The sequence below is a fragment of the Aotus nancymaae genome, unplaced genomic scaffold (assembly GCF_030222135.1).
Source record: "Aotus nancymaae isolate 86718 unplaced genomic scaffold, 86718_ANA_hifiasm-v0.15.2.pri h1tg000089l, whole genome shotgun sequence".
Classification (NCBI taxonomy): Eukaryota; Metazoa; Chordata; class Mammalia; order Primates; family Aotidae; genus Aotus; species Aotus nancymaae.
Genome location: NW_026988504.1, coordinates 27,018,656 through 27,039,138, shown reverse-complemented (window position 1 = coordinate 27,039,138; position 20,483 = coordinate 27,018,656). Strand labels below are relative to the sequence as shown.

Sequence of the window (20,483 nt, the reverse complement as noted above, 5' to 3'; positions counted from 1 at the left end):
AGCTGGAGTGTAGTGAGGCAGTCTTGGCTCACTGGAACTTCTGCCTCCCAGGTTCAAGCAATTCACCTGCCTCAGCTTCCCAAGTAGCTGGGATTACAGGCACATGCCACCACACCCAGTTAATCTTTGTATTTTTAGTAGAGACAGGGTTTCACCATGCTGGGCAGGCTGGTCTTGAATTCCTGAACTCAAGTGATTTGCCCGTCCCAGCCTCCCAAAGTGCTGGAATTACAGACGTGAGCCACTGCATCCATCCTAAGTTTTAATTTTTTTCTTTTTTATTGAGACAGACTCTCACATTGTCACCCGGGCTGGAGTGCAATGGTGTGATCTCAACTCGCGGTAACCTCTGCCTCCTGGGTTCAAGTGATTCTCCTGCCTCATTACAGGCATCTGCCACCACACCCGGCTAATTTTTTATATATATATATTTTTGTTTTGTTTTGTTTTGTTTTGTTTTGTTTTGTTTTTTGAGACGGAGTCTCGCTCTTGTTACCCAGGCTGGAGTGCAATGGCGCGATCTCGGCTCACCGCAACCTCCGCCTCCCGGGTTCAGGCAATTCTCCTGCCTCAGCCTCCTGAGTAGCTGGGATTACAGGCACGCGCCACCGTGCCCAGCTAATTTTTTTGTATTAGTAGAGATGGGGTTTCACAATGTTGACCAGGATGGTCTCGATCTCTCGACCTCATGATCCACCCGCCTTGGCCTCCCAAAGTGCTGGGATTACAGGCTTGAGCCACCGCGCCCGGCCTTCTTTTTTTTTTTTAATTTTTTATATTTTTAGTAGAGATGGGGTTTCACTATGTTGGCCAGGTTGGTCTTAAACTCCTGACCTCATGATCTGCCGACCTCAGCCTCCCAAAGTGCTGGGATTACAGGGGTGAGCCACCATGCCCAGGTGAATTTTATTTCGTCTCAATAAAAATCCAGATACAATTTTAGGCAGGATATATTAAGAGTTTGATAATTCAAGAAGGAGATGTTAAGAAAAAAAGAGGAAAAAGAGTTTGATAAAGGGAACTGCAAGTAATATCACAAATTTTTCATTGTTTCTTTAGTACGCTTATAGATTTCTTTTTATAAAATTTAATTATCTTGGCCAGGCATGGTGACTCACGCCTGTAATCCCAGCACTTTGGGAGGCTGAGGTGGCGGAGCATTTGAGGCTAGGAGTTCAAGACCAGCAAGGCCAACATGGCGAAACACCATCTCTACTAAAAATACAAAAATTAGGTGGGTGTGGTGGCATGCACCTGTAATCTCAGCTACTGGGGAACTTAGGCAGAAGAATCACTTGAACCTGGGAGGCAGGTTGCAGTTAGCCAAGATTGTCCCACTGCACTCTAGCCTGGGCAACAGCGTGATACTCCGTCTCAAAAAAAGAAAAATGTAAGTATTCTTAGTTGTGATAAATTATATTTTCTTATGTTATATTACAGGTTTTTTCCTTAAAAATGAAACCTTTCTAACCTTTTAGTAATCAGGCATTATGATCTTTGAAAATTTTTATTTGCATATCTTGGAAGTAATTGTAATTTTTGTCATCTCTTCCTTTTTATTGTTTAGTCCAAAAGAAACTCTTCCTTCAAAACCTGTGAAGAAAGAGAAGGAACAGAGGACACGTCACTTACTCACAGACCTCCCTCTCCCTCCAGAGCTCCCTGGTGGAGATCTGTCTCCCCCAGACTCTCCAGAACCAAAGGCAATCACACCACCTCAGCAACCGTATAAAAAGAGACCAAAGTGAGTTTTTGGAGGAGTCTATCTTTCATGATAGTTTTCTTCCTTCCTTTTGAACTAAATCTCTCATGTTTCTTCTGTCACCCACGCCAGTAAGATCATAGAAATTTGGTCCTAAAGTATACTTTTTATTTTATTTTAATGGAAAAAAGCCTTCCTGGAGACCTGATCATTCATCTGCGCCCTCAGATACCCAGCTATGTTTTTAGAATGACAGTAAATTCCCAAATCCAGATATACTATGAACATTTATCTCATATCTTTTTTATTCATAATATTTAGACTAAGGAAGAATAAACGCTTTTAAAATTCAGGATGTGTCAGTCATATACACATTAATGAAAAATTAATAGATGTGGGATTTTTTTTCCCTGAAAACATATAAATTGCCATGCCATAAATATACTATAATCTGGGTCTAATCTTCTGATTGTTAGCATTTCTCTCTTAATAAAAAGTTACTTATTGAGCACGTATTATTGCTATAGTTTTTTTTCTTTGTTTTTATTGCCATAGTTTTATATTTTATTTTCATAGTAGCCTTAGCATGTAGCAATTAATTCCGCCCCCCACCTTTTTTTTGAGATGGAATTTTGTTCTTATTGCCCAGGCTGGAGTGCAGTGACGTGATCTCGGCTCACCGAAACCTCTGCCTCCAGGGTTCAAGCGATTCTCCTCCCTCAGCCTCCTGAGTAACTGGGATCACAGGCGTGCACCACCACGCCCGGCTAATTTTGTATTTTCAGTAGAGAGAGGTTTCTCTACATTGGTCAGGCTGGTCTCGAACTCCTGACCTCAAGTGATCTGCCCACCTTGACCTCCCAAAGTGTTGGAATTATAGGCATGAGCCACTGTGCCCTGCAATTTCCCATTTTATAGTTGAAGCCATTCCTGAGAGAGGTCAGAAAGCAATCAGCAAATCTGTTATTTCATATTATGTCTTCCTAGGGCTCCAACCCTGTGTCTTAGCCACTGTGAGAGACTGTTTTCTTTTTTTTTTTTGAGATGGAGTCTCTGTCGCCCAGGCTGGAGTGCAGTGGTGTGATATTGGCTCGTTGTCTCCACCTCCTGGGTTGAAACGATTTTCTTGCCTCAGCCACCTGAGTAGCTGGGATTATAGGTGCACACCACCACGCTTGGCTAATTTTTGAATTTTTATTAGAGACGAGATTTCACCATGTTAGTGAGATTGGTCTCAAACTCCTGATCTCGTGATTCACCCGCCTTGGCCTCCCAAAGTACTGGGATTACAGACATGAGCCACCACGCCCGACCTGTATATGTATTTTATGTTGTGTCTTTATATATTTCATACTGTTTCATACCTTTTTAGTAAAATGTATAAAAGATACAGGAGTTAGTGAAATCATCATAAAATAATCCTTTCTTCTTTGACTAGATTTCATTTTCTTTTTTGTTGTTTTTACTTTTTAGAATTTGTTGTCCTCGTTACGGAGAAAGAAGACAAACAGAAAGTGACTGGGGGAAACGCTGTGTGGACAAGTTTGACATTATTGGGATTATTGGAGAAGGAACCTATGGTCAAGTATATAAAGCCAAGGACAAAGACACAGGTAAATATTGCCACAAAATTTTAGATGTCAGAATATTAACAATTTAGCGATACTGATATCTTAAGTGGACTTAGCAAAAGTAAATTCTGAGGTTTTTTTTGTTTTTGTTTTTGTTTTTTTGGGACGGAGTCTTGCTCTGTCATCCAGGTTGGAGAACAGTGGTGTGATCTCGGCTCACTGCAACCTCCACCTCCCGGGTTCAAGCAGTTCTCCTGCCTCCACCTCCTGGGTAGCTGGGATTACAGGCATATGCCACCACACCTAGCTAATTATTTTATTTTTAGTAGAGACGGGATTTCACCATGTTGGTCAGGCTGGTCTTGAACTCCTGACCTTGTGATCTGCCCACCTTGGCCTCCCAAAGCGCTGGGATAACAGGCGTGAACCACAGTGCCTGACCTGTTTTCATTTTTATTTTTTTGAGATGGAGTCTCACTCTGTTATCCAGACTGGAGTGCAGTGGCTCAATGTCTGCTCACTGTAGGCCCTGCCTCCCGGGTTCAAGTGATGCTCCTGCCTCAACCTCCCGAATAGCTGGTATTACAGGCATGCGCCACCACACCCAGCTAATTTCTGTATTTGTAGTAGAGATGGGGTTTCACCATATTTGCCAGGCTGGTCTCAAACTCCAGGCTGGTCTCAAACTCCTGACCTCAAATGATCCACCTGCCTTGGCGTCCCAAAGTGCTGGGATTACAGGTGTAAGCCACCACACCAGGCCAGTTTTTCCTTGAGATGGAGTTTGGCTTTATTTTTATTTTTAGACAGAGTCTTGCTCTGTCAGCCAGGCTGGAGTGCAGTGGCACAGTCTCAGCTTACTGCAACCTCCGTCTCCCAGACTCTAGCAATTCTCCTGCCTCAACCTCACAAGTAGCTAGGATTACAGGTGTATGCCACCACGTCTGGCTAATTTTTGTATTTTTAGTAAAGATGGGGTTTTAACCGTGTTGGCCAGGCTGGTCTCCAACTCCTGACCTCAGGTAATCCGCCCACCTTGGCCTCTCAAAGTGCTGGGATTATAGGTGTGAGCCACCGTGCCCGGCTGGAGTTTGGCTCTTGTTGCCCAGGCTGGAGTACAATGGCGAGATCTCGGCTCACCGCAACCTCTGACTCCTGGGTTCAAGCAGTTCTCCTGCCTCAGCCTCCCTAGTAGCTGGGATTATAGCCATGTGTTAGCACGCCCGGCTAATTTTTTTTTATTTTTAGTAGAGACAGGGTTTCTCCATGTTGGCCAGGCTGGTCTTGAATTCCCGACCTCAGGTGATCCACCTGCCTTGGCCTCCCAAAGTGCTGTGATTACAGGTGCAAACCACTGCACCTGGCCCCAGCCAAATTTTTAGTTTTAATTTGGTCTCCAAAAGTTATTAAGTAGATGAAAGTTTTCCAAAAGAACACCATAACTTTTTTTTTTAATGGAGTCCTGCTCTGTCGCGCAGGCTGGGGTGCAGTGGTACAATCTCAACTCTGCCTCCTGCGTTCAAGCAATTATCCTACCTCAGCCTCCTGAGTAGCTGGGATTACAGGTGCGCACCACCGTGCCTGGCTAATTTTTATATTTGTAGTAGAGACTGGGTTTCACCATGTTGGTCAGACTGGTCTTGAACTACTGACCTTGTGGTCTGCCTGCCTCGGTCTCCCAAAGTGCTGGGATTACAGGCATGAGCCACTGTGCCTGGCCAAGAACACTGTAACTTTTAAAACTCTCTCTTTGGATACAATGGCTTGTAATCCCCTCACTTTGGGAGGCCAGGGCAGGCAGTTCACAAGGTCAGGAGATCGACACCATCCTGGCTAACACAACGAAACCCCATTTCTACTAAAAATACAAAAAATTAGCTGGGCTGTAGTCTCAGCTACTCGGGAAGCTGTGGTAGCAGAATCGCTTGGACCTGGGAGGCAGAGGTTTCAGTGAGCCGAGATTGGGCCATTGCACTCTGGCCTGGGCGACAGAGCAAGACTCTGTCTGTCTCAAAAGAAAAACAACAACTATATGGTTCATCCAAAATATTTCATAGCTTCCTGGGAATTTTAAGGGAGAGTAAAAGTAAAATTTGTAGATTGCTATTTGCTTTGTAAGGAGGAAATCCTCGAAGATAAAATTGAAGTATTTGAGTTACTGCTATATTTTAATAACAGAAAGGCCTGCTGGGCTCAGTGGCTTACACCTGTAATCCCAGCATTTTGGGAGGCTGAGGTGGGCGGATCACCTGAGGTTGGGAGTTTGAGACCAGCTGACAAATATAGAGAAACCCTGTCTCTAAAAAAATAAATAAATAAATAAATAAAAATAAAAAATTAGCTACTCTACTAAAAATACAAAATTAGGCCAGGGTAGAGTGGCTCATGTCTTTAATCCCAGCACTTTGGGAGGCTTAGGTGGGCGGATCACCTGAGGTTGGGAGTTCGAGACCAGCCTGACGAATATGGAGAAATGCTGTCTCTAAAAAAATAAATAAATAAATAAATAAAAATTAGCTGGGCATGGTAGTGCGCACCTGTAATCCCAGCTACTTGGGACCCTGAGGCAGGAGAATCCTTGAACCCAGGAGGCGGAGGGAGACTCCATCTCAAAAAAATAAAAATAAGGCTGGGTGCAATAGCTCATGCCTGTAATCCCAGCACTTTGAGAGGCTGAGGCAGGTGGATCACGAGGTCAGGAGTTCATGACCAGCCTGGCCAAGATGCTGAAACCCCAGCTTTACTAAAACTCTAAAAATTAGCTGTGAGTAGCTGTAATCCCAGGTACTTGGGAGGCTGAGGCAGGAGAATTGCTTGAATCTGGGTAGTAGAGGTCGCAGTGAGCCAAGATAGTGCCACTGCACACCAGCCTGGGCCACAGAGCAAGACTCTGTCTCAAAAAATAAATAAATAAATAAATAAAATAAAAATAACTGAAAGACCTACCTGAATATTGAATTAAAAGTTGTTTCCATGTCTTGAGAAAAAATTAAAGACGAGAAAGGGAATATAGAGTTTTTTCTTTTTTTTTCTTGTTTTGTTTTGTTTTTTTGTTTTTGTTTTTGAGAAGGAGTCTCACTTTTTTGCCCAGGGTAGAGTGCCATGGCTGGATCTCGGCTCACCACAGCCTTTGCCTCCCCGGTTCAGGCGATTCTTTTTTTCTCAGCCTCCAGGATAGCTGGGATTACAGGCATCCACCACCACGCCTGGCTAATTTTTGTATTTTAATAGAGATGGGGTTTTACTACATTGGCTAGGCTGGTCTCGAACTCCTGACCTTAGATGATCCACTCGCCTTGGCCTCCGAAAGTGCTGGGATTACAGGTGTGAGCCACTGCACCCAGCCTAGAGTTTACTTTTTAAAGGTGTAAAAGTATCTTATATGTAAGCATTAAAGTAGGCATTAAGTTTGTCTTTTAGAGCAAGGGCACATATTGCTAGTTCACAATAGTGGCCAAAAATGCTCATTGATAATAAAAGTTTACATTTGTTTTGACAGGAGAACTAGTGGCTCTGAAGAAGGTGAGATTAGACAATGAGAAAGAGGGCTTCCCAATCACAGCCATTCGTGAAATCAAAATCCTTCGTCAGTTAATTCACCGAAGTGTTGTTAACATGAAGGAAATTGTCACAGATAAACAAGATGCACTGGATTTCAAGAAGGACAAAGGTACTAGCAAAGACATACATTTTTACCAGGTAGACTGTTCCTATCTTTGCCTTTTTTTTTTTGAGACAGTCTCGCTCTGTCACCTAGACTGGAGTGCAGTGGCACAATCGTGGCTCACTGCAACCTCTGCCTTCCATGTTCAAGCAATTCTCCTGCCTTAGCCTCCTGAGTAGCTGGGATTACAGGCACATGCTACTACATTCAGCTAATGTTTTTGTGGTTTCAGTAGAGATGGCATTTCACCATGTTGGTCAGGCTAGTCTAGAACTCCTGACTTGGTGATGATCCTCCTGCCTTGGCCTCCCAAAGTTTTTTTTCTTTCTTATTTGTCTCTTCATTTTGAGACAGAGTCTTGCACTGTCACCCAGGCTGGAGTGCAGTCGTGTGATGTCAGCTCACTGCAACTTCTCCCTCCCAGGTTTAAGTGATTCTTGTGCCTCAGCCCTCCAAGTAGCTGGAATTACAGCCATGTGCCATCATGCCTGGCCGATTTTTGTATATGTAGTAGAGTAGGGGTTTTGCCATGTTAGCCAGGCTGGTCTCAAACTCCTGACCTAAAGTGATCCTCCCGCCTCAGTGTCCCGAAGTGCTGGGATTACAAGTGTGAGCCACCATGCCTGGCCTCATGTTTTTTTTTTTTTAATTATAAAATAGTAAGTCCATGAATGGATATGATGCATGCATGCCTTTCATGGAAAAATTGAAAATATAGAAGAAAAAGAAGGTGGTAGTAATTTCTCTGTCACTTCTTCCCAATATACTACCATCCATGGAAAACCACTAAATTATTAATATTAACATTTTGGTATATTTGCTTTTAGTCCTTTTTTTTTTTTTTTTTGAAACGGGGTTCTCACTGTCTCACCCAGGCTGGAGTGCAGTGGCTCAATCTCAGCTCACTGCAACCTCCGCCTCTCACGTTCAAGTGATTCTCCTGCCTCAGCCTCCCAGGTAGCTGGGATTACAGGCACATGTGACCACGCCTGGCTAAATTTTGTAATTTTAGTAGAGACTGGATTTCACCATGTTGGCCAAGCTGGTCTTGAACTCCTCACCTCAGGTGATCCATGCAACTCAGCCTGCCAAAGAGCTGGGATTATAGGCATGAGCCATCACACCCAGCCCTGCTTTTAGTACTTTATGCCATAACTGCTGTATTTATTTTAACAAAGCTAAGATCAAAGTTTCTTTAGTGTTGTATAACTTGTCATAAGCAATTTCTCATGTCATTAACCCATTTTAATTGGTATGCATAAACATAGATGAACGTAAATTTACTTTACTAGTCCCTCTTGAACAATTAGTTACAAGTTGTTAGTTTTATAAAAAATAAGAGGCCAGGCGTGGTGGCTCACGCCTGTATTCCCAGCACTTTGGGAGGCTTGAGTCTGGTGGATCACCTGAGGTCAGGAGTTGGAGACCAGCCTGGCCAACATGGTGAAACCTTGTCTCCACTAAAAATGCAATAGTTAGTCGAGCGTGGTGGCAAGTGCCTGTAATCTTCAGCTACTTGGAAGGCTGAGGCAAGAGAATCACTTGAACCTGGGAGCCAGAGGTTGCAGTGAGCCAAGATTGCGCGACTGCATTCCAACCTGGGTGACAAGAGTGAAACTCCGTCTCAACAAAACCAAAAAAACATAATAGTACTACCTTGGGTATCTTTCTACATAAATCTTTGCATTATCATTTATTTTCGTAGTATAGCATTTTTGATATAGAGTTATTTGGACAAATGGATTTTCATATTTAATATCAGGTTGCTTTTAAGAAAAATAGTATGTCTAGTGAGAGCCCATCTCAGTGTATCCTCCTCAACATTGACTATCTTTTTTTTTTTTCGCATTCTCACCCAGGCTGGAGTGCAATGGCTGGATCTTGGCTCACTGCAACCTCCGCCTACTGGGTTTAAGTGATTCTCCTGCCTCAGCCTCTGGAGTAGCTGGGATTACAGGTGCATGCCACCACTCCTGGCTAATTTTTGTATTTTTAGTAGAGATGAGATTTTGCCTTGTTGGCTGGGCTGGTTTTGAGCTCCGGACCTCAGGGTCTGCCCACCTTGGCCTCCCAAAGTGCTGGGATTACAGGCCTGAGCTATCGCGCCAGCCAAGTACATCTTTTGGAAAAATTGTCATCTGGGCCAGCTGTGGTAGCTCCTGCCTGTAATCCCAGCACTTTGGGAGGCTAAGGCAGGTGGATCACTTGATGTCAGAAGTTTGAGTCAAGCCTGGCCAACATGGTGAAATCCCTCTCTAGTAAAAATGTGAAAATTTGCTGGGCATGTTGCTGGGCACCTTTGATCCTAGCTACTGGGAAGGCTGAGGCAGGAAAATTGCTTGAACCTGGGAGGTAGTGGTTGCAGTGAGCCGAGATTGTGCCACTGCACTCCAGCCCGGACAACAGAGCAAGACCCCCTCAAAAAAAAAAAATTATCATCTGGATAGGGTAAGCATAATATTATTATTTTGTATTTTAATTTAATTTTTGAGACAAGGTCTCACTGTGTTGCCCAGGCTGGAATACAGTGGCGATCACAGCTCATTGCATCCTCAGCCCCCATCAAGCGATTCTCCATGCCTCAGCCAGCCTCCTGATTAGCTGGGACAACAGGCATGCACTACCACACACAGCTGGTTTTTCTATTTTTAGTAGAAATGAGATCTCTTATGTTGCCCAGGCTGGTCTCTAACTGCTGGGCTCAAGCATTCTGCTCACCTTGGCCTCCTAAAGTGCTGGAATTACAGATTTGAGCCACCACACCCAACCAATGTCATTTTAGATTGTATTTGTTATATTTTTAGTTTTTTCCATGTTACTGGTTTTATTTACTTTCTCTCTCTCTCTCTCTCTCTCTCTCTTTTTTTTTTTGAGGCAGTGTCTTGCTCTGTTACCCAGGCTGGAGTGCAGTGATATGATCACAGCTCACTGTAACTTTGCACTCCTGGGTTCAAGTGATCCTCCTGCCTCAGCCTCCCAAGTAGCTAGACTAGACACCACTCCTGGCTAGTTTTTAAAAATTTTGATAGAAACAGGATCTTTCCATGTTGCCCAGCCTGGTCTTGAACTCTGGGCATCAAGCAGTCCTCCTGCTTTGGCCTACTAAATTGCTGGGATTATAGGCATGAGCCAATATACGTCTCTTTTGAGGTGTCCTTTACTTATGTATCTTTTGCATTTCTAGTGCTTTTCTTATTAATTTGAGGTCTTAGCTAAATCTCTCCAAGATACTTCTTTTCTAAATTTTTTGTTGATAGAATCTTGCTTTCTCACCCAAGCTGGAGTACATTGGTGCAGTCACAGCTTACTGTAGCCTCAAACTCCTGGGCTCAAAGATTCTCAGCTACTGGGAAGGCTCGGCCTCCCAAGTAGCTGGGACTACAGCCATGCACCATCTCACCTAGCTAATTTTTAAATTTTTTTGTGGAGATGGTGTCTCACTATTTTGCCCAGTCTGGTTTTTAAAACTCAGGCAATCTTCTCACCTCATTCTCCCAAAATGTGGGGATTGTAGGTATGAGCCACTGCACACAGCCCTAAATTTAAGAGATTGAATTCATTGATTCGTTTTTCTCTCAATTCATAAGTACTATGATTTTCTTTCTTTTTTTTTGAGACGGAGTCTTACTGTTTTTTCCCTGGCTGGAGTGCAGTGCTGCGGTCTTGGCTTACTGCAACCTCCACCTCCTGGGTTCAAGTGATTCTCCTGCCTCAGACTTCTGAGTAGCTGGGATTACAGGCGCCTGCCACCACGCATGCCTGGGTAATTTTCGTATTTTTAGTAGAGATGGGGTTTCACCATGTTGGCCAGGCTGGTCTCAAACTCTTCACCTTGGGTGATTTGCGTGCCTTGGCCTCCCAAAGTGCTGAGATTACAAGCATGAGCAACCATGTCCAGCTATGAATTTCACTAATAATTTATGACACATTTATTGTACTATCCCTGGGATAGTGAGTCCCTTTAACTTGTATAAAACCCTTTACAAAACTGCTCATGAATAATATGTAATAAATGGGCATGGTTGTGTTAGAAATACAGCTTCACTTATAGCAACAAGCAGCTGGCTGGCTCTGGTCTGAGGTCTGTAATTTGGTAACTGACAGGTCATTAAAGTCTAATAAGACAGGCTGAGCACAGTGGCTTATGCCTCTAACCTCAGCACTTTGGGATATCCGGGTGGAAGGACTGCCTGAGCCCAAGAGTTAGAGACCAGCCTGGGTACTGTAGCGAGATCCTGTCTCTACCAAAAATGAAAAACATTAACTGGGTGTGGTGGCATGTGCCTGTAGTCCCAGCTACTTGAGAGACTGAGGTGGAAGGTTCGGTTGAACCCAGGAGTTTGAGGCTGCAGTGAACCTTGATCATGCTACTGCACTCTAGCCTGTGCAACAGAATGAGACCCTGTCTCAAAAAAAAGAAAGCAAAAAGCCTGGGTGCAGTGGCTTATGCTTGTAATCACAGCACTTTGGGAAGCTGAGGTGGGCAGATCCCCTGAGGTCAGGAGTTTGAGACCAGCCTGACCAATATGGTGAAAACTTGTCTCTACTAAAAATAGAAAAACTAGCCTGGCGTGGTGGCTCATGCCTGTAATCCCAGCTACTTGGGAAGCTGAGGCAGGAGAATCATTTGAACCCAGGATTTGGAGGTTTCAGTGAGCCGAGATTGTGCCACTGTTCTCTAGCCTGGATGGTACAGTGAGAGTCTGTCTCAAAAAAAAAAAAAACAAGAAAAAAAGTCTAGTAATGCAGCCTGATCAGGGCAGTTGCCACCTGAAGAGGTGAGTAGTCCATGCGGTGCTAGACTAGGAATCAGAAGATTAATTCCTTTTTTTTTTTTTTTTGAGAATGAGTCTTGCTTTGTTGCCCAGGCTACAATGCAGTGGTGCCATCTTAGCTCAATGCAACCTTTGGCTCTTGGGTTCAAGAGATTCTCCCACCTCAGCCTCCCAAGTAGGTGGGATTACAGGCTCATGCCACCACGCCTGCCTAATTTTTGTATTTTTTTTTTAGTTGAGATGGGGGTTTCACCATGTTGAGCAGGCTAGTCTTGAACTCTTGACCTCAAGTGATCCGCCCTCCTTGGCCTCCCAAAGTGCTGGGATTACAGGTACAAGGCACTGCACCCAGCCACAGAAGATTAGTTCAAATATTAGCTCTGTTATTTATTACTAGGAAGGGCAAATTCTTCAACTACTCTTAGTTTCACTTTCTTCATCTATAAAATTTAAGCGTTTTTTTCTAGAGAGCCTACGATCAACTCCAAAATTATAATAGGACTTGACATACTGTTTTTCAGCATTCTTTTTTTTTGCTTGTTTTTAATTTTTTTTCATCTTATGTAGGTGCCTTTTACCTTGTATTTGAGTATATGGACCATGACTTAATGGGACTGCTAGAATCTGGTTTGGTGCACTTTTCTGAGGACCATATCAAGTCGTTCATGAAACAGCTGATGGAAGGATTGGATTACTGTCACAAAAAGAATTTCCTGCATCGGGATATTAAGTGTTCTAACATTTTGCTGAATAACAGGTAACATAGTAACCAAATAAGGTTACGCACTTTCCTCTTCTCCTCTAACCCTTTTCAGTTTCAAATTGTTAATTGGTATTATAATTAGACCTAATATTGCAGTATTCACACACACATTGAGTTTTCAGTGATATTCCCTATGTTCAGTGTGGGAGAAACATGCCTGCTTCTTTAGCATTTCTCAGTTGCCAATTTTCTGAGTAAACATTGGTGTGCAGTTGATGATTGGCCTATCCTGCCCAGTACTTATTCCTAGGTTTTAATAGTGTAAACAAGCAGGAATCTGGTGACGAACAGGTGTTAATTCATCAGAAGCTTTTATCATCTGCTTTCTTTTCTGTTTGCATTGGTAATATCAGATGTATTATGCACACTAGTTTTTTTTTAATAGTCCTACTTGCTGAGGGGTAAAGAACAAGTCTGGTACCATTTAAATTAGTGAAGTTTTGGCTGGGCGTGGTGGCTCATGCCTGTAATCCCAGCACTTTGGGAGGCCGAGGCGGGCAGATCACCTGAGGTCGGGAGTTCAAGATCAGCCTGATCAACATGGTGAAACCCTGTCTCTACTAAAAATACAAAATTAGCTGGGCATGATGTGCATGCCTGTAATCCCAACTACTAGGGAGGCTAAGGCAGGAGAATCAGTTGAACCCTGGAGCTGGATGTTACAGTGAGCCAAGTTTGCACCATTGCACTCCAGCCTGGGCAACAAGAGCGAAACTCTGTCTTAAAAAAAAAAAAAAAAAAAAAAAAAAGTAAATCAGGGAAGCGTTTAGTTCTTTCAGTAATTAGGTTGGTTACATCTGTTTTTGTCTGATTCACTCATTGTTTTAAACATTTCTGTTTAGTTTAACAAACATTATATAGGAACATGGAATGATATGACACATCTCCTCTCTTTATGGAGTAGAATAACCTCATCCATGGTTACCTGGGACTGTCCTGGTTTTAGTGCTGAAAGTCTCACATAAGATGATTGAACACTGGAATCCAATCATTTCTCTTTGTAGGAGAAATAAACAAATAAATGACTTAATTTAATAAGCGTTTATTAAGCTCAATTTTTTTCCCCGGAATTTGAGAGTACCTGGAAAGATGCAGACTTGAGGAGTGAATAAGAATTTATCTGAAAAATTGACAGTGGGTATTCAAATTTCTAGACAGAAGAAGCTGCACGCACAAAAGCACATAAACCTGAAAATAACACGTTATGTCTGGAAAACTGTAAACAGGTCAGTATATCTAGAGCAAGAAGAAGGAAGCACATAGTGGCCAAGAGATGAAGCTGGATAGTTACATGGAGCCTATTTATGGATCTTGTATGCCCCACTGAGGAACTTAAACTTTATCTGTATTTGACAGGGATCAGCATTGCTTGAACCCGGGAGGTGGAGGTTGCAGTGAGCCGAGATCAAGGCACTACACTCCAGCCCAGGCAACAGAGCGAGACTCCATATCAAAAAAAGAAATAATCTTAGAGTCTTGATCTGTCAGGCTGGAGTGCAATGGCATGATCTCACTGCTGCTTCCCAGGTTCAAGTGATTCTCCTGCCTCAGCCTCCCTAACTGGGATCACAGGCATGCACCACCACACCCAACTAATTTTTGAATTTTTAGTAGAGACAGGGTTTCATCGTGTTGGCCACGTTGGTCTCGATCTCCTTACCTCGTGATCCACCCGCCTCAGTCTCCCAACGTGCTGAGATTGCAAGCGTGAGCTACCATGCCCAGCCAAAATTATTACTTTCTGTTGCTTTCTCTGACTTAAAATTACCAGTAAAGTTGGAGGTTGGTGACTCTGCATCTATAGTAAATAATGCATCAAGAACTTTAATGGCTATTAGCTTTCAGCTCTCTGGCCTGTAGTGTAATATACTTTTTGCTGTTCCCTTTACTCCTCCATGAGGAGATGTCTCAAAGCAGGGAGTAATTGCAGCTCAGTTTGGTGTTCTTTCTGGTGGGTAAGGCCCCTTTTGGTTCTTGACTTTCCAGAGTCAAAGCTGATGAGGTTCCAGATTAAATTGAACTTCCTCCTCAGGTTGCTAAGCAGGATACAGGAATCCCATAGTCTAGCCTGATCCATCCAGCCTATTCAGAGACCTCTGGGTGAGATGGCCTGAAAAAAATGGTGAAGGGTTGTCAGCTGGGCAAGGAAGAGAGAGAGCAGTTGGAGGGAGGGAGGGAGGGGGAGGAGAAGAAAGAGAGAGAGTGAAAGAGAGAGAGAGAGAGAAGCAGAGTTGGATTCCACGATGTTCATTATATTTTAATTACAAAGTATAAATGAGACCAAATCATTTTATATAGAGGAGAGACATAGTCAGTCTTCTGTTTTGGAAAGGTCAAAAATTATCACCTTATGCTGATAAACTGGAGGCAGAGAGACCTACTAAGAACGTCATAAGAAGTGGTCAGGGCTTGAAATAACCCAGATACTACTAGTAGGGATGGACTTGATAGATCAGTAGACTTTGGTTGAGTGAGTGAATAGTAGATAATGAATTAAAGAAAGTAAGATAACTCACAGGTTTCTGACTTGAAAAACTAGCTGGATGTGTGGCACTACTAATCAATACAAGGAAGACAGAAGGAAGAGTAGGATGGATGGGGTAAGAGGCAAATCCCTTTTAGATATCTCTTTTATATATCCAGGGTAGTGATATTTAATAGCATATGGTCATTTGGGAGTTCCAAACTACCAGTACAGATTTGGTAGTTACTGAGCATTTAAAAGATGTCAGAAATGTAACCCAAGAAAAATGGTCACAGAGAGGAAGAAAATAAGGAAAATATGAATGCAAGATAGGCAAGTTTAAAAAGGGAGTGATCATTGGTGTCAGGTAATTCAGGCAAATTATAAGAGACTCTGAAAATTAAAAGGTCAGTGGTGAAAGTGTGGAGTAAGGGGATGAGTAGCACAATGGAAAGGTAGTAGTAGGGAATGTCTTTAATTTTTAAGGATGGCAGAAATTTGAATATATTTAAATACTAAGGGGAGACCAGTGTGTTGGCTCACATGTGTAATCCTAACACTTTGGGAGGCCGAGGTGGGTGGGTCACTTGATGCTAGGAGTTCCAGACCAGCCTGGCCAACGACCCTAGCAAAATGCTGTCTCTAATAAAAGTATAAGAATTAGCTGAGTTTGGTGGTGCACACCTCTAATCCTAGTTATATGGGAGGCCAAGCCATGAGAATTGCTTGAACCTGGGACACGGAGGTTGCAGTGAGCAGAGATCATGCCAGAGCACTCCAGCCTGGGCAACAGAGCGAGACCCTGCCTTAAAAAAGAAACAAAAAAATGATAAGGGGAAAGAAAATCTATAAAAAGATTTGGGAAAGAACCAAAATAATTTAAAGGAGCAAGGTTCTAGAATAGATGGGGTCAAGGCCGCAGGTGAAGGGATTGATCATCCTTGGTCAAGAAAAGAGATTGACATACGTTTTATGTACCGTTGACCCTTGAACAACATGGGTTTGAACTGTGGTGTGTCCACTTATACACAGATTTTATCCAAACAAAGACAAATAAAAAACAGTGTTTGCATGGTGGCTCACGCCTGTAATCTCAACACTTTGGGAGGCCAAGGTGAGCGGATCACCTGAGGTCAGGAGTTCGAGACCAGCTTGACCAACATGGAGAAACCCCATCTCTACTACAACACTCCGGGTGTGGTGGAGCATGCCTGTAATCCCAGCTACTCGGGAGGCTGAGGCAGGAGAATCGCTTGAACCCAGGAGGCAGAGGTTGCAGTGAGCCGAGATCGTGCCATTGCACTCCAGCCTGGGCAACAAGAGCAAAACTCTGTCTCAAAAAACAAAATAAAACAGCATTTGCAGTATATATATGGAGTACCAGTGTTTTATATATGCAGGTTCTGTAGAGCCTACTGTAGGACTTGAGTTTGCTTGAATTTTGGTGTATGTGGGAGTCTTGGAATCAATCCCCTACACTAAGGGATGACTGTAATTGAAAGGAAAGAGGAAAGTAAGATTATAGATGCAATTAAATGTATTGGTAAAAGGTAGGATGTTAAGGACTTGTCACCTATTGACTTTAATTTTTTTTCACTGAAAAAGGTCATTTATGAAGTAAGCATAAGTGGGTAGGGCATATTAGAGCATTAAGGAGAATGCCAGAGGTCTATAATGACAGTCATGGTGAATAGAAGTTGCTGATTATAGACAAGTAAAAGGATAAAGCAGCAGCATTCAGAATTAACAAAGAGAGGAAATCACACATTTTGCACTGGCACCAAACAATATGATTTGTGTGTGTGTGTGTGTGTGTGTGTATGTGTATGTGTGTGTGTGTGTGTGTGTGTGTGTGTTTTTAGACAGAGTCTTACTCTGTCACCCAGGCTGAAGTGCAGTGGTGCGGTCTCGACTCACTGCAGCCTCCACCTCCCAGGTTCAAGTGACTCTCCTGCCTCAGCCTCCTGAGTAGCTGGGATTACAGGCATCCCCACCATGCCTGGCTAATTTTTGTGTTTGTAGTAGAGACAGGGCTTCACCATGTTGGCCAGGCTAGTTTCAAACTCCTGACTTCATGATCTGCCCTCCTCGGCCTCCCAAAGTGCTGGGATTAAAGGTGTGAGCCACCGTGCCCGGGCGGTTTTTTTTTTGTTGTTGTTGTTGTTGTTTGAGATGGAGTCTCATTCTGTCACTCAGGCTGGAGTGCAGTGGTGAGATTTCAGCTCACTGCAATCTCCACCTCACAGGTTCAAGCAGTTAGTCTGTCTCAGCCTCCCAAGTAGCTGGGACTATAGGCGCGTGCCACCACGCCCATCTAATTTTTGTATTTTTAGTAGAGACGGGGTTTCACCATGTTGGCCAGGCTGGGTCTCAAACCTCTGACCTCAAGTGATCTGCCCACCTCAGCCTCCCAAGGTGCTGGGAATACACATGTGAGCTACCACGTCTGGCCAATTATACGATTTTTATTCCTTACACTTGTGTTCAGCTCTCTAGGTAGAAGGTAGAGCAGAAAAGGCAGATTTTCTAATGATCCAGAATTAGGGATTTAGGGATTAGCTGTATCACAAGCGAAGGGAACTGGGAAGACAGTAGTTTGGTTAATTAACCAAGGGATCCAGGCAAGCAAGGGAAGGAAGTACAGTGTGAAGAAAGGGCTGAACTGGGAGGGAGTGGAGACACTGTACTTGAAGGTCTTGTCAAAAGGCAAAAATGTTAAACCATGGTCTCAAAAAGACCACATATTTCTTTTTCTTTTCTTTTTTTTTTTTTTTTGAGATGGAGTTTCGCTCTTGTTACCCAGGCTGGAGTGCAATGGCGCAATCTCGGCTCACCACAACCTCCGCCTCCTGGGTTCAGGCAATTCTCCTGCCTCAGCCTCCCGAGTAGCTGGGATTACAGGCATGCACCACCATGCCCAGTTAATCTTTTGTATTTTTAGTAGAGACGGGGTTTCACCATGTTGACCAGGATGGTCTTGATCTCTTGACCTCGTGATCCATCTGCCTCGGCCTCCCAAAGTGCTGGGATTACAGGCTTGAGCCACTGCGCCCGGCCAGAAGACCACATATTTCTATATTCATCTTACTCCTTTGAGACAGGACATAAACAATATAATGGCACTTCTATTTTATTTTATTTTATTTTTTTGAGACGGAGTCTCGCTCTGTCACCCAGGCTGTAGTGCAGTGGTGCAATCTTGGCTCACTGCAACTTCTGCCTCCTGAGTTTAAGCAGTTCTGTCTTAGCCTCCCGAGTGGCTAGGACTACAGATGTCTACCACTAGGCCCTGCTAATTTTTGTTTTTTTGGTAAAGATGGGGTTTCACCACGTTGACCAAGCTGGTCTCGAACTCCTGACTTAAGTGATCACCTGCCTTGGTCTCCCAAAGTGTTAGGGACTACAGGCGTGAGGCACTGCACTTGGCTCATTCTATTTTATATTGCAAAAACTTACCAATACTTTTATACTTCCTACTGAATCACCATGATGGTTTAGTTGGAACGAAGGGCAGGAGTCAATAAAAGTGCTATCAGGATGTTCTATAGCAGACTAAATTCATTTAATAAACATTTATTTAGTACCTAGTATGAGCCAGGCAGAAAATATGTTAGGTGCTGCTGATACTCAGGTTTACCCCGATTTCTGTAACTCTGTATCTGTTGCCATTTTAACTTTCAGTCCTACTATGCGCCTTGAGTCTTGGATCACCTTAGGCTTTCAGAATAAGGATGCCAAGTAATTTGAGGAATCCTCTTGGTCTCAATATAAGTTAACTATTTCTTTACTTTTTGCTTTTCTCAGAATTTACTTATAAATTGAACTTAATGTAGTGGTGTTCGGGGCAAGTGGATAAGGTACCTTTTTCTTTGCTAGGAATAAGCGTTGATTTAATGTAGAATTTTGTTGCTAGTAGTTACCTTGTTTTAATATTGTCCCACGTTCATATTTTGGGGAGCACCTCTTGGCCTCTTTTCTGTACTACATATTGAGTATCCCCTGCACTTGAGATCAGAATTCTTTTGGATTTCAGATTTTTTCAGATTTTGGGATGTTCATATTAAGTTTACTGGTTCTGAACATACAAAATCTGAAATGTTCCAATGAGCATTTCCTTTGAGTGTCATGTTGGCACTCAAAAAGTTTCAGATTTTGCTTCAGACAGATGGGGAAAAAAAAGGTTCTGAAAAATTTTGGATTTCAGATTTTTGGATTTGGATGTGTAATCTGTATCTCGCTTTTTTGCCTAATCAGAGCTATTAGACACCTACACCAGCCTCCTGTAAGACAGTGAGCTGACTTTTCATGCCCCAAGAGGTAGCAAGGCTGTAAATATGACTAAAGAGGTTACATGAACTTTGATAAGTGTCATTAAATCAAACTAATTAATAAATAGTTATTGGGTTTTTTTGTGTGTTGCCTACCCTCTCCAATAAATAAGAAGTTTTTAAATAGATTCCCAACATTTTGTGTTGTAGTTTTTAAAAATATTCTTTCATGCAGGAAGAGGGAGAGCATCAGGAAAAATAGCTAATGCCTGCTGGGCTTAATACTTAGGTGATGGTTCGACAGGTGGAACAAACCACCATGGCATAAGTTTTTTTTTTTTTTTTCTGGATGGCACAAGTTTACCTATGTAACAAACCTGCATGTGTACCCTAGAACTTAAAAAAAAAAAATTGTTTATATCACTGTCGAGGATAGACTACTGAGCCGAGGCCAGTCAATGGTGGCCCACACCTGTACTCCCAGTCCTTTGGGAGGATGAGGAGGGAGGATCACTTGAGCACAGGAATTTGAGACCAGCCTGGGCAACATAGGGGAACCCTGTCTCTACAAAAAATAAAAAATAAATAACTGGGCATAGTGATGTATGCCTGTAGTCCCAGCTACTTGGGAGGCTGAAACTGGAGAATTGCTTGAACCCAGGAGATCATCAAGCCTGCAGTGAGCCAGGATTGCACTACTGCACTCCAGTCTGGGTAATAGAGGGAGACTGACTGAAAAAAAAAAAAAAATTACTGAGCAGAGTGAAACATAGTTGGGATCTACTTGAAGTGATTCTCAAAGTATGATTCTCAGACCAGCTGCATTGACATCACATGTGGGCTTGTTAGAAATGAAGATTCATGAGCCATGTCCTGTTGAGTCAGCACCTCTAAAATTGGGGCCCAGGAAACTGGATTTATTTTTGCTGTTTTTTTTTTCAGAGATAGGGTCTTGCTCTGCTGCTGAGGCTGGAGTGCAGTGGCCTCCCAAAGTTCTAGGATTACAGGTGTAAACCACCATGCCTAGCCTGTTTGGCCTCTTAAATCTTTCTCAATCTAGAACAGCTCATTTCTTTTTTTCCCTACAATAAATATTTAATCTAGCAGGTTCTAGGGACTGTTGTTTACCATGAAATAAAAGAAATATTTAGCTAAGAAGTCAAATTCAGAAAATGCAATAATAGTGTTTTTTAAAAGCCTAAGGCATTATAACTGAAGTTGTCAAAAAAGGCTTAATTAGGAGCATTGAGCGTTAAGGGTAGAAGTAATCTTGAAC

At 42.9% G+C, this 20,483-nt stretch overlaps 1 protein-coding gene across 5 annotated transcripts in view; it reads left to right on the top strand.

Moving 5' to 3' along the window:
• The window catches only part of CDK12 (cyclin dependent kinase 12), a 72,853-nt gene that overhangs the window by 28,282 nt on the left and 24,088 nt on the right, over positions 1–20,483 (top strand). For all 5 annotated transcript variants that reach the window (XM_012451942.2, XM_021670544.2, XM_012451943.2 and 2 more), the window contains 4 exons: positions 1,568–1,744; positions 3,176–3,315; positions 6,773–6,943; positions 12,280–12,469. In XM_012451942.2, coding sequence (XP_012307365.1) covers positions 1,568–1,744; positions 3,176–3,315; positions 6,773–6,943; positions 12,280–12,469 — 678 coding nt within the window. The remainder of the gene's footprint in view (positions 1–1,567; positions 1,745–3,175; positions 3,316–6,772; positions 6,944–12,279; positions 12,470–20,483) is intronic.